Source organism: Bipolaris maydis (assembly GCF_028858645.1).
Source record: "Bipolaris maydis strain C4 unplaced genomic scaffold PSV08scaffold_1, whole genome shotgun sequence".
Taxonomy (NCBI): Eukaryota; Fungi; Ascomycota; class Dothideomycetes; order Pleosporales; family Pleosporaceae; genus Bipolaris; species Bipolaris maydis.
This window is the reverse complement of record NW_027093857.1, coordinates 2161724-2173750: the sequence shown is the minus strand read 5'-3', so window position 1 is coordinate 2173750 and position 12027 is coordinate 2161724. Positions and strand designations below refer to the sequence as shown.

General features: G+C 51.8%; 3 protein-coding genes across 3 annotated transcripts; 2 read left to right on the top strand and 1 right to left on the bottom strand.

Moving 5' to 3' along the window:
• Positions 1-265: 265 nt before the first annotated feature.
• PSV08DRAFT_193259 (uncharacterized protein) lies at positions 266-1911 on the top strand. The gene is made up of 2 exons (XM_014218528.2): positions 266-760; positions 830-1911. The coding sequence occupies exons 1-2, from the start codon at positions 383-385 to the stop codon at positions 1676-1678; spliced, it is 1227 nt and encodes a 408-aa protein (XP_014074003.1). The 5' UTR covers positions 266-382; the 3' UTR covers positions 1679-1911.
• A 697-nt stretch (positions 1912-2608) lies between these two features.
• Positions 2609-6112, top strand: PSV08DRAFT_167954 (S-adenosyl-L-methionine-dependent methyltransferase; the record flags this gene model as incomplete). Its single annotated transcript, XM_014218529.1, has 4 exons — positions 2609-2704; positions 2751-4761; positions 4815-5721; positions 5806-6112. 4 exons carry the CDS (start codon positions 2609-2611, stop codon positions 6110-6112), a joined length of 3321 nt encoding a protein of 1106 aa, XP_014074004.1.
• A 33-nt stretch (positions 6113-6145) lies between these two features.
• Positions 6146-10598, bottom strand: PSV08DRAFT_406638 (glycoside hydrolase clan GH-D; the record flags this gene model as incomplete). Its single annotated transcript, XM_014218530.2, has 6 exons — positions 6146-7118; positions 7207-7398; positions 7655-7793; positions 8295-9515; positions 9696-9744; positions 10451-10598. 6 exons carry the CDS (start codon positions 10596-10598, stop codon positions 6336-6338), a joined length of 2532 nt encoding a protein of 843 aa, XP_014074005.2. The 3' UTR covers positions 6146-6335.
• Between the last annotated feature and the right edge of the window lie 1429 nt (positions 10599-12027).

The following is a 12027-nucleotide window of genomic DNA, read 5'->3' as shown; positions in this document are numbered from 1 at the left end:
CCAGTTCAACATACTACATCGGTTGCACAGACAAGGACCCGCAGACAGCCCGCCTCCTGTGTGCTTACGTATCCACACATGTACGGCCCAGCTGGAAACATGACATGCATGGTGGCCCTGCCAAGGTGGTGGATGCTAAGGGGATAGTGGGGGACAGGCGTGCGCGTCTGGCTGGGCCCTAACGGTGGACAGACAGGGCCAGTGACGCCAAACACGATACGTATACGTGCGACGGCCTGCTCCACCACCACCCCCCGGCCACGCTGACGACGGCGTCTGTCTCCGCCCGTGTGTTGCGTGCATTCATCTGCCTGCCCACGCCTGTCCGCTCTCCAATGCCGTGAATCCTCCTGCCCCATCCCTCTCCGCCATCTCCGCCATCATGCTCAGCGGCCCGCCCAGGATCATTCCCTTTGTCTTTGTCTTCCTTGCCGTCACTTTGGTGTGGTGGTACCTGCATGCTGTCCCTCGTGCAGGCGGCTCGTCATTGGCAACATGGAAGCCCCAGACCTCACCACCGCCCAACCGTCCCTCGCTGCGCGGCGACCCGCTCGACTTTGGCCTGCCCCTGCGCTTCTCAGACCCTGTGCGCAAGCCTCCGGGGAGCAATTACACGTACACGATTGTCGTCCCCAAGACCCAGAAGGAGGACATTAGCTGGATGCAGACCGAGATTCCCGATGCGCCCCTCGTAGTCTACGAAGTCGACAATCCCGATGCCGAGCACAAGATCCCCAAGAACAAGGGCCGCGAGGCCATGGTATGATGCCCTTTTCACACACGTGCTGCTGCCGTTGCGCGTGCATGCAGGCTGACCCGCGCCCTCCAGGTCTACCTCACCTACATCATCGACCACTACAACGACCTTCCCGACACCGTCATCTTCATGCACGCCCACCGCCACGCATGGCACAACAACATGCTCCTCGGCCTCGACGCTGCCAAGATGATCAAGCGCCTCAACCACGATCGCGTCGCCCGCATGGGTTACATGAATGTGCGCTGCCACCACGAACCTGGCTGTCCCGACTGGATACACATGGACCGTCCCGGCGGCGATTTTGACTTCTTCCACAAACCAGAGGAAATCTACTGGCGCAAAGAGGTCTGGGAGGAGATCCACCCCGGCGCCCCCATCCCGCCCTCCATCTCGGGAATCTGCTGCGCCCAATTCGCCGTCTCGCGCCAGCGCATCCAAGAAGTGCCCATTGAGCGCTTCATCCACTACCGAAAATGGCTCCTGACAACCGGCATGGACGATCAGTTTTCCGGCCGTATCTTCGAATACATTTGGCACTACATCTTCACTGGCCACGAAGTACACTGTCCAGCCATGAACACGTGCTACTGCGACGGCTACGGCTACTGCTTTGGTGGCCTGGCTAAATTCAACGAATATTTCAAGAAACAAGATGCGCGCAACGAGAAATTCAGCGAATATGACGGCTACCAGAAGAAGGAGAAGGAGGCGGAGAAGGACGGCAAAGACTCTCCCCTCACCGAAGACGAAAAGAAAAGGTTTGGCGAGCTCAGGGCTGAGCTTTTGACTATGGACCGCGAACTCGACGAGCTGAGGGAAGCGGCGAAGAAGAGGGGCGACGACCCTAAAGCTAGAAAGGAAGAGACTGAGTCGTACGATTCGAGCCACATCTGGGACTATGCCCCGCATGAAAACTGAATGAGCATTTGATGATTACGCGTGCATGCGGCATGCAGCGCGAACAAAAGATTAATAGGCGTTCAGCGGGCGTTTTCTTGCGAGATTAATGGCACCACATACGGCGGTTTTGTTTCCCTGACCCGGACATGGATTGAGCATGGGGCATACATGACGTTACCTAGATACCTCACACACATATACATATTTGTTTCCTTGTATGATAGATCTCAAACTTGTACATGCTTCTCTCACTTCTTCTCGTCCCATGCACGTGCTTGCGAGTGTCGTTGTAGTGAGGGTGCGCTAATCGTTCCTGTGGCTACAGTATAATTGGTACCACAATACGCTCGCTCATCACATGCTTGACCTGGCACACAAGAATCTTCCTGCTCTATCACTACACGCAAATATTACATTCTCGCTGGTAAAGTACTAGCAACACACTGCAACCCCACAATCATGACTCCTTCCTATTTGCTTTCACCACTGAGTGGCCAATGCACCTCACACCTTCTCGCAACTACCTCTAAGCAAACACTTCCTTTCTTCCACAACTTCTTGCTACCTGACCCGTTTTGCAACCAGAGGTATAGCTGCACTCAGTCTTAGGACAAGCCGTTTGCCAAATTCTTTGTTTGTTGGTGTTGGACCATTTCGCCGCACTGCTTGCTGTTTGTTTACTACTGGTGTCGCTCGCTCTATCGACTTCACTTTCACCTTTGATTCCTACCTTCACTTTTACTTCTACCTTGGCGGTCTCTTCCACCTCCACCCTCGTTTAGGAAGACGCTAGCTTGTCTATCACTCTCGTTTCCAGAGACTCTGGAGCAGTCCCCGCAGAATCGTTCTTTCGTTCTACTTTGCAGCGCATGCGACGCTCTGTTTTACTTGTACCTTGCGCATTCCGCAATAGTCAACACGCTTTTACACAGCAAAAGAGAAGATAACATGCCAGCCTTGAGCGACTACGCCCAATCTCAAGCTACTGGCTGGTCACCACCAGCACCTGTCACGCCGGAACTTAAAGCTATCCATGACATCAAGGTAAGAAGACCTACTACGCGATTTTCAACATACTAACTCTGACAAGATTGAATGGAAAAAACGCATACAGACTACACACAATGAGCACAAACGCGAAAAGCAACGCCTAGTCGTTGACTTGCATAACTTCGAAATATACCGTTCTCCAGATTACGAAAAAAGAGCGTACGAGCTAGCTTGCCTGCACTTTCTCGGTCTTCCGCTTAATAAGAAACTATGCTTCGATGGCTTTGTACGCCTAGGAAATATCGAGCACTATGTGCAGGGTGTACCATTCCAGCAGTGCTCTATCAAAGACTACACAGACAAACAAAATCCAGAGGTCACGTCCTACATCCAATCTGAAATAGCGGCCAATGACAAGGAATACGATATCTGGTATCGGCTCACTCAACCCACACCACAATATCAGCGCCTCCAGGACGCCTTCCTCTGGATAGCTCAGCTTGGAAAGCACGTCCTTCATTACATGGAAAGCGCTTCGCGCTCTCTCGCCTGCTTTCGTGAAGACTTTCACACCTTTCTAAAGGATTCTTTTAGCGACAATCGCGATTTCGAAAAATGGCATGCGACTTTTCGAAATCAAGTGGACTTCCGAGTTGCTGTTGTGACATATATTGAGTACCTGTACAAGGAAGCCTCTCATCGACCAAATCCTAATCAGTTTATTGGGCAGCCATTATGGGTTGAGTGCATGGCGAAACCTGTTACGCCTAATAACCTGCGAAAGACAGGTCCTGAGCAGACGGTTGCTACACCAACTGTTTATGCTTGTTTCAAAGACATGTACTTCGGAAAGCAAATTCGACCACAAGCCCCATCTAAGGAGGTCCTTGACAAGCAAGAAACTAGGAAAAAGAAGCTTGGGTTTTTGAAAACACCCTCAGCGTCGCTTTCCTATGCCGACTTGTCCAAAACCTGTCAGCCATATGGAGAATCACAAGTAATGGTTGGGGATGTAGTAGCCGTAGTCCCAGACAAAGAAGACAGCAAACTATGGAAATATACGAAACGGAATTGGCTAGCATATGTACAACGCACGCAAACCCTCGACAACGGTATTCAGCAACTGTTTGTAGTGTGGCTGTATTGGCCTCATGATACCAACATTGCCAAGGCATACTATCCTCTGGAAAACGAAGTCTTTCTATCGGACCATTGCAATTGTACAGAGAGAGCGCTGCTATCCACTGAAGTTAAGGGCAAATACGATATTGATTGGTGCCCTTCCATTATCAATGCGAAGCGTCTTTTCGTCAGGCAAAAATACATAACAGAAGGGAGCTCATTTGTGAGTATGAAGGACAATGACAAGACCTGCTCATGTCATAAGGAAACTACTCGTTCACCTTGCGCTACTACGTATAAGTCTGGTGACACAGTCTATCTAAAACCATCAAAAAATCACCAGTTACTAGAGCCAGTCGTTATCCAACAGATTGACCAAAAGAAGGGGTCGGTGACTGTGCGGAAGCTGTTGCGACTCGAGCGTGATTGCGCTGAGCTAGCAAAGAATCTGCACCGATCGAATATTGCTCCAAACGAACTTGTACTCACGGATGAATATTCCGAGACAAAATCTGATCGTTTAGAGCGTCACTGCTCTATAAGATTCGTCTCAAAATCAGATGTCACGACTAACAAGGTGCCCTTCCCTTACAACCGCCAAGGAGCAGGCCACCTATGGTTCATCTCAATGGGATTGAGTGTCAAGGATGACCAAAAGAGGCTCGTATATCTTCGGCGCCTGCCATGTAATGTGCGCCAACGCACGAAAATAGGTCTAGATACCAAACTGAGAGGTGTTAGCCTCTTCGGTGGTGGTGGAGTGCTAGACAGAGGTCTCGAAGAAGGTGGCGCTGTGGAGTTTCGTACTGTTGTTGACTCCAGTCAACATGCTATCCGGACGCAGCAAGCGAACATCAATAATCATACGACAGTTTGTCTGTACTGTGGCTCAGTAAACACCTTTCTCGATTCAGCGCTCAAGGGTGACACAAACTTCATTGTTAGAGTTGGCGACGTAGACTTTATTGCTGCAGGGTGTCCATGCGTTGGTGCGTATACTGAGTATTTGGTTAACTTAGCACCTTGCTAATAGTTCTCACAGCATTCTCCGGACTTCAGCAAAATCCCCTAAGCCTGAGCTCACTGCAAAACGCATCTCTCATTAGTACATTCTGCTCTTTTGTAGATCTTTACCGACCTTTGTACGGTGTACTGGAGAACGTATTGAACATTTCATCAGAGCGCGCCGGCTCAGCACTATCTCAAATGGTGGCTTGCTTGGTATCATTGGGATATCAAGTGAGCCATTATATCATGGATTCGTGGAATTATGGAAGTGCACAGCGACGATCGCGGGCAGTAGTCACAATAGCAGCTCCAGGTCTCCAGCCAATCGTGCAACCTTATCACACACACAGCCGATCTGATGAAGAGGTTCGTTCAAGAAGCCTAGGCCAATTACCCAACGGAGAATTCTGTGCCGGGCGTCAGCATTACCCAACACCCTTTTATCATGTCCCTGCAGAGACTGTTAGTTCAGGATTGCCCAATATTGGATACAGCACGGCACAAACATGTATACCATACCCGGACCACCGGATTCCGAACGTGCCTACTAGAAAAGATCGGGCCCTACTTGATTGCATACCAAAAGAACCCCCAGGTTGTGGGTACAAAGAAGCGGAAGACCTTGGGCTTATTCCGCTTCATCTACGCAGGAAAAGAGAGATCGGAAAATCCTATCAAAGAATCAAAAAAGATGGCTTAGTACCCACAATTACAACCGGTGCGTCTATTTCAGACTCAAGGAATGGTGCTGTGATGCATTGGGAAGAGCCACGTACAATCAGTCTCCAGGAGGCTCGCCGCGCGCAGGGCATCCCTGATGCTGAGCCGATTATCGGAACAATCAGAGACCAGTGGAGAATTGCCGGTAATGGTGTGGACCGTAAAGTAGGTTTTGCTATCGGATTAGGACTGCTTCAAGCTGTTGAAAGCAACGACCTAGAGTTCACATCGACCGGGACTGCAGAAACATCTTCTACTTCAATTGAAGACGCAGATAACCTTTCTCTAACCCCGGTGGACTATAGCACAAAGTCTATCCTACAACAAGCTCATGCCAAACGCACAAGGGAAGAGGACTTTGACTCTAGCAAACGGCCAAAGAAACAGGCACGAACCAGCATGGCGCAAGATGCCACTGCCAATCTCGAAAACAGGGAAATTTCCGTTGACCCAGTCAGAGATAGCAGACAGAGCTTGACTGGTTCAACAGGTTCAACAGGTTCAACAGGCCCCACAAAGGCAAGATACACACGGCACTCGGGACTGCCAGTTGAGTTTGTCCCGAAGAACTGGAGTAAAAAGGTGGAAGCAAAGCGTCGTGACCAGATCTGATTGATGACGACGGTAAAGGAAAAGGCAATAGAGCGAGAGTTTATTCCCTGATCTTATTGAGAAGTCAATCTACCGTACAGTTTACACAACACCACATGTACATATACTATGCCTCGTAATTCATACCCATACTGTACCTACACAGAAATTCCCACTCAAAAAAAAAATAATCTTCAACCTTACCATACCAAGTAGGTCACCTTACACATCCAATCTCCATGCTCTACTTCCACTCCACACCCCACGTCTGCTCCCCTCTTCTAAACGGCACAACCTCCACGCCTCCTTCTTCCTTCTTCAAAACATCCACAATCCTCTCTCCACCCCGTCTAAGCACAACCCTCTCCCCTCGGCTATCCGCAACCTGATAAAACGCCCTCCCCCACTTCCCAAAGAACCCCTCGAGCCCCTCCTGCGTCACCTCTTCCTTGGCGATAACCCGCCTCTCGACCCCCTTCTCGAGCGCATCCAGCACATAGCCCAGCGCATGCGGCTGGGTAAAAACGCCGGCGGCGACTTTATCCTCGCCCCTCTTCTTGACGCGCGGATGGGGCGCCGAATCCGTTCCGAGGAAGAACCTGCCGTTACTGCTCACCACGGCGCGAATCAGGGCATCCCTATCTTCAGGCGTCTTGGCAACGGGCTTGCAGAAGCAGAACGGGTCGCCGGCCCAGTCGTCGATGATGAGGGAGAGGTGGTGCGCGGTGATTGTTCCCGCGACCGAAGGGCCGCAGGAGAGGACGGTGGAGAGGGCGGCGGCGGTGCTGCAGTGTTCGAGGATTATGCGGAGGGAGGGGAAGTTTTGGTGTAGGGACAGGAGGGTGGGGAGGAAGGCGGGCTCGGCGTTGAGGATGGTGATTGCTTGGGTGTCTTTGTTGTTGGAGGAGGGGGCGTGAGAGGGGGTTGAAGGGACTTCGCCGTGTAGGTTTAGGACCATGTTTTGTTTTTCCATTTCGGCGAAGACGGGGTAGAAGGTTTTGTAGTCTAGGACGCCGGAGGAGGAGTTCTGTGGGGCTTGGTTAGTGGTGTTTTTTCCTTTCTTTCTTGAGAGTTTTATCGTGTGGTTGTTGATATTGATGTGGGATTTGGCTTACTGTAGTGACACCAGCAGGGTACGATTTCACGCCGGTGATTCCGGCTTTTTTGGCTTCACGAATGACTTCGGGTGTGATGTCTTCGTGCAGGTACAGGGACATGAGGTACTCGACATTTGGCTCAATGGACTTTAGTCGATCGCGGTACTCGAGGCATTGCTTGACTGTAGTGATGGGTGGAACAAGGTTTGGCTGTGTGATGTGTTAATTTCAGCCAAAAAAAAATAGCATTCATTTTTTTGTAACATCATTTATGGCAGGAGAGTATAAATTGCATAAACTTAAAGTAAGAAAGAAGATACACGTGACATGTGAAAAAGAGTGTGATGACTAAGGAGGAGAAGAAGGAAAGGCAAGATACCGTATGATACGAGGAACAGACAAGAAACAGAAGGGTGATGAATCCATCTGGAATCATGGTCATAAGATAATGAAACACAAAACGTACCATGACATAGACCGTATTCACACCTCCCTTACGAATAGTAGGCGTAACCAACTGAGACATTTCTCCATCGCGCAAGTGCACATGGGCGTCAAACGCCGCAGGCAGCTCAATCTCCTGAATCTTTGTGATATCCATCTTTCTCAACTCAAAGCAAGGTTACACAATTGGTGTTAGTTTGTCGTGTTGTGGGGGGTTGACTACGAGAAACAATTTTGAAGTAGGCCCAAATGCGGGGGGTACGCTAAGCCAAATGGGGCAGAGCACCACAACGGTAGGGAGATGGAGATGGCTGCAATGCATTCGCCCAAAAAAAACGTCTCTATTCGTGGAGCGAGTTGGTCTCGCTCATCTATCAATCGATTATATAGACTAGAGCTGCCTGGTTCAAAAATGGCAAACATGACCGTTATTACGCCCCGTCCAGCACTGATCTTCCGTGCCACATTCGCCATAGGGTATATTATATCCTCCTTACATGCACTTGCGCGTCAACCATCTTGCTCATAGAATAAAACCCCAACTCCCTTAGCCTGAATTAACAATCGGCGCGTTCAGCATCCCGGCCGAAGCTTCATTCTCCAGTGATATCTTCATTTCGAGCCACGAGTAAAAGTTTGGCGAGTTGCAAAATGTCTCGTACATGCCGTCTCTTGCGCGATGCCTTTGTAGCGGATTTGATCCACGGAATTTGACGCTGGTTCCGTGCTTGCTAACGCTGCTTAAAAACTCTCGTACCTGGAAGCTGGCATACCTACTGTTGCCTCCCGGCGTTACAACATGGGACGTTGCGAGATAGCGATTGATAGGGGCGATGAACTGAGCGGTGAGCTCGGCAAAATGCCGGCGTATAATGGGACCAAGGTCTTGAGTTTGATCCCCAAGCTTGAGCAAAGCGTCAATCTGCGATACTATAGTTGGGTCTGATTTGAGAAAGCGTTTTGGGGGAGTGTGGACTTCGATACCACCACCCGGGAGATCGAGAAGTGCGTTGCGGCTTGATTTGTGATGTAACGAATGGTGGCGACGCATGGGTACAGGACCGTCAAAGTTTTGCAAGTACAATATATGCGGCCGGGGTTGGTGGCTTGCCTCGACAGCGGCGATGATGCGCTTCAGTAGAAAAGGATTGGTGACACCAGCGATGAAGGACGTTGGGGTACCACCATCGATACCGATACTTTTGAAATTTGCTTGCATAGTCATATACGGCCGGACCACGCCAGCATAGGGGACCGGGCAGATAAGGTCAATCAGCGAAGACACAGCCTCGCTCGCTAGTTGGGGAGACTTTGCGATGACGATGACGCTTTCACACAGTATTAACTTCTCGTAGAGCACATATAGGTCGGTAATGCATGGCATGTAGTGCATGATGGTGTCCCAGGATCCAATCGGTTCATAGGCATAGATGGATTGAGTAGTGTCGGATATCAGAGGGTTGGGACCTGGAAGGCCTTGCAGAGGAAAAGCGCGATGTGGTGCAATGTCCAGTCTCAACATACTGCCCAGAAAAGGCAGGTCATGGTGGCCAAGGGCTGGGGGCATCCAATTGTTCATTTGCCGGTATGCCGCTTCCAGAGTGGTTGGATCACTGAGATGGCCTGATTCCGTCATCTTTTGCAAGATGCGGTGACTCAGGGCGGTAAAGTTGTGATGGGAAATCAAGACCAGGGCTCTTTGGTTGAAGCTCCTCTTCATGGTATCGTCAAATTCTTGGCGGAAGATACATGAGGCATAGAAGGTGACTGCGCTGCCATGGGGCGCATTGGGCGAGGCGAGCTGGATGTCAGGCGAATTGTTGGTAATGGCAAAGTCGTAGCAAAGATCCTCAGCGGTTTCGGTGTTTTGTTGCTCTGGGAAGCTGCAGACGCCTTAGACGAGGCCGATGTGAGTGAGACGAGGAAACGATACCTGTTGAAACAAATTGCGCTCAAGTCGCTCGTGGAGAAGGGGATGTGAGGCGGGTAGAGAATCTCGATTTCCGGACTGGCTCAAGTTTCAACATGCTGTCGCGAGCTTTGGATCTTTGGCTCCTGCCTACCCTATGTCAACATTGAAGTTGCAGACGATGCTGGGGCGGTTAGTCTTGGCTTTGGGGCTGCGCAGGTGGTGACTTACAAAGCCACGGCCCAATGCTTGAAGCCGCCCGTTGCGATGGGAGACAGCTTGGGCTCTCGCAGCTTGTCCATGTCGTCCTGTCGTCGGTCCCGACGATGGGGGGCCAGCAGCTTGTTCTTCAACCTGTGCATCGGGCAGCCTGACGCACCTGACCGGCGCAGGTGAACCAGCAAGAGTAATGGGTGTGAGGCAGTGGGCAGATGGCGTTGGCCAAAGCGAGGGAACCTGATGCGCGTCCAATAGGCTAGCCGCTCTAGCGGCAGACAAGGCTGTCGAGCGTCATGGCCATGGTTGCGGGGGCGAGGGAAGAAGCAAAGGGTCGCGGTGCCGACATGATGATGGCACTAGGGGGCAGCCATGGCATATCAAGAGAGCCTCTGCCCGGGTGCTGCGTGTGCGCGTGTGAAAGTATCGCGGGAGTCGACGAGCGGGCGCAGGGGTGCGGGCGCTTGTGTACGATGACGTGGGGCCCCCCGACTCGCGTGTGCATGCGTGTGGCTAGCATCGTCTTGTCTTCGTGAGGAAACACCAAGCCGCGGCGGGAGGGTGAATGGTCCTCTGCCTGCACGCACCCTGATCTACTCCGTCACCCCGCTCCCAGGATACGCAGCATGCGAGGCTCGGGCTACTGCGCCATGTAGACAAGACTGTTGTCCTGCACCCTCGACAAGCCCTCACCATGGACGCCAACATCACAAAAGCCCTCAACGACAAGCTCTACGATAGGCGCAAGAGCGGGGCACTCGAGCTCGAGGGCCTCATCCGCGATGCCCTCGCCGCCCAGGACCACGACAGGATAGCAAGGATTGTCCATCAACTGTGCCATGAGTATGCCTATGCCGTCCACCAGCCCCACGCTCGCAATGGCGGCCTCATAGGACTCGCCGCTGCCTCAATAGCCTTGGGGCCCGAAGTCGCCCGCTACCTCGAGGAAATCGTGCCTCCGGTGCTGGCCTGCTTCAGCGATCAAGATGCTCGAGTCCGGTACTACGCGTGCGAGAGCATGTACAACATTGCAAAGGTCGCAAAGGGTGAGATACTCGTCTACTTTAACCAAGTCTTTGATGCTCTCTGCAAGGTGCGCACCCCTTCCTTTCCATCTCGAGACTGGGGCTAACATGCTTGTGTCCAGATGGCCGCAGACTCGGAGCTGTCTGTAAAAAATGGCGCAGAGCTCCTGGACCGCTTGATCAAAGACATCGTCTCAGAGTCCGCTGCCAGCTATGTCTCCGTGCTGCAGACTACACCTGAGCACCACGACGGCGAGGATGAGCCATATCCATACGCATTCAGCCTTGAGCGGTTCTTGCCGCTTCTCGAAGAGCGCATCAACGTCATCAATCCCTTCACCCGCTCCTTCCTGGTTGCATGGATAACACTGCTCGATTCCATACCCGACCTTGAGCTGATTGCTCACCTGCCACGCTTCCTTGGTGGCCTCTTCAAGTTCTTGAGCGACTCCAACCAGGATGTATACACCATGACGCAGGCGGCGCTGGACAGGCTCCTGAATGAAATCAAGAAGATTGCCAGAATCAAAAAGGGTATAGAGGAAAGCAAGAAAAGCAACAGCAAGGACGAGCGCAGGAACTCTGCCGATAGCATCCGCAGCGGAAGCGATGCGTCTGACTTTACGCCCCTCGACCCGCATGATTCGATTGACGGCAAGGGTGATGCCAGTGGAGAAAGTGGCTCTGTTTCTGGCGAGAGCGAAAAGTCTGGACAAGGCGATGGCAACTGGATACCAGGCCAGGATGTGCACGTCGACCATCCCAAAATCCTTGGGATACTCGTTGACTTTCTAGCTCCACCGCCTGGTAGGATTTGCGTCTAAAATGAGAAGCTGAACTGTGCTAACCGGATTGTAGATATGGAAGAGGAGCAGACGGAGATATTACTGACAGCACTGCGCTGGATCGATAACTTCTTTGACATTTGTCCAGAAGACATCATGCCGTTTGTCCCGAGCCTTCTGTCGCATGTGTTGCCTCGCATGTCCCACGAGGTTGATACCGTTCGCAAAGCAGCAGTCAAGGTCAATGCTTCGCTTATGGATTACATCCTATCCTTATCTGATGACAATCGCCCGCGAGATGGCGGCGCAAGTGGACAGATCCAGTTGCCCCCTTCCCTCTCTGAGCTCGGAAAGGAGCTTACTGGTACACAACGGCGAGACTCTAATCTCTCAGGCCGTTTGCTCAAGGCAGTCATCCGCGACCAGGCGAACAAGGCCGAGTCACCTGACGGCAGGTCCC

What these genes read in the sequence shown, in the direction of transcription:
- PSV08DRAFT_193259 (XM_014218528.2), top strand. Translation starts at nt 383, where the DNA reads ATGCTCAGCGGCCCGCCCAGGATCATTCCCTTTGTCTTTGTCTTCCTT. An exon ending in ACAAGGGCCGCGAGGCCATG is followed by an intron (nt 761 to 829) that starts GTATGATGCCCT and finishes CGCGCCCTCCAG; the next exon opens with GTCTACCTCACCTACATCAT.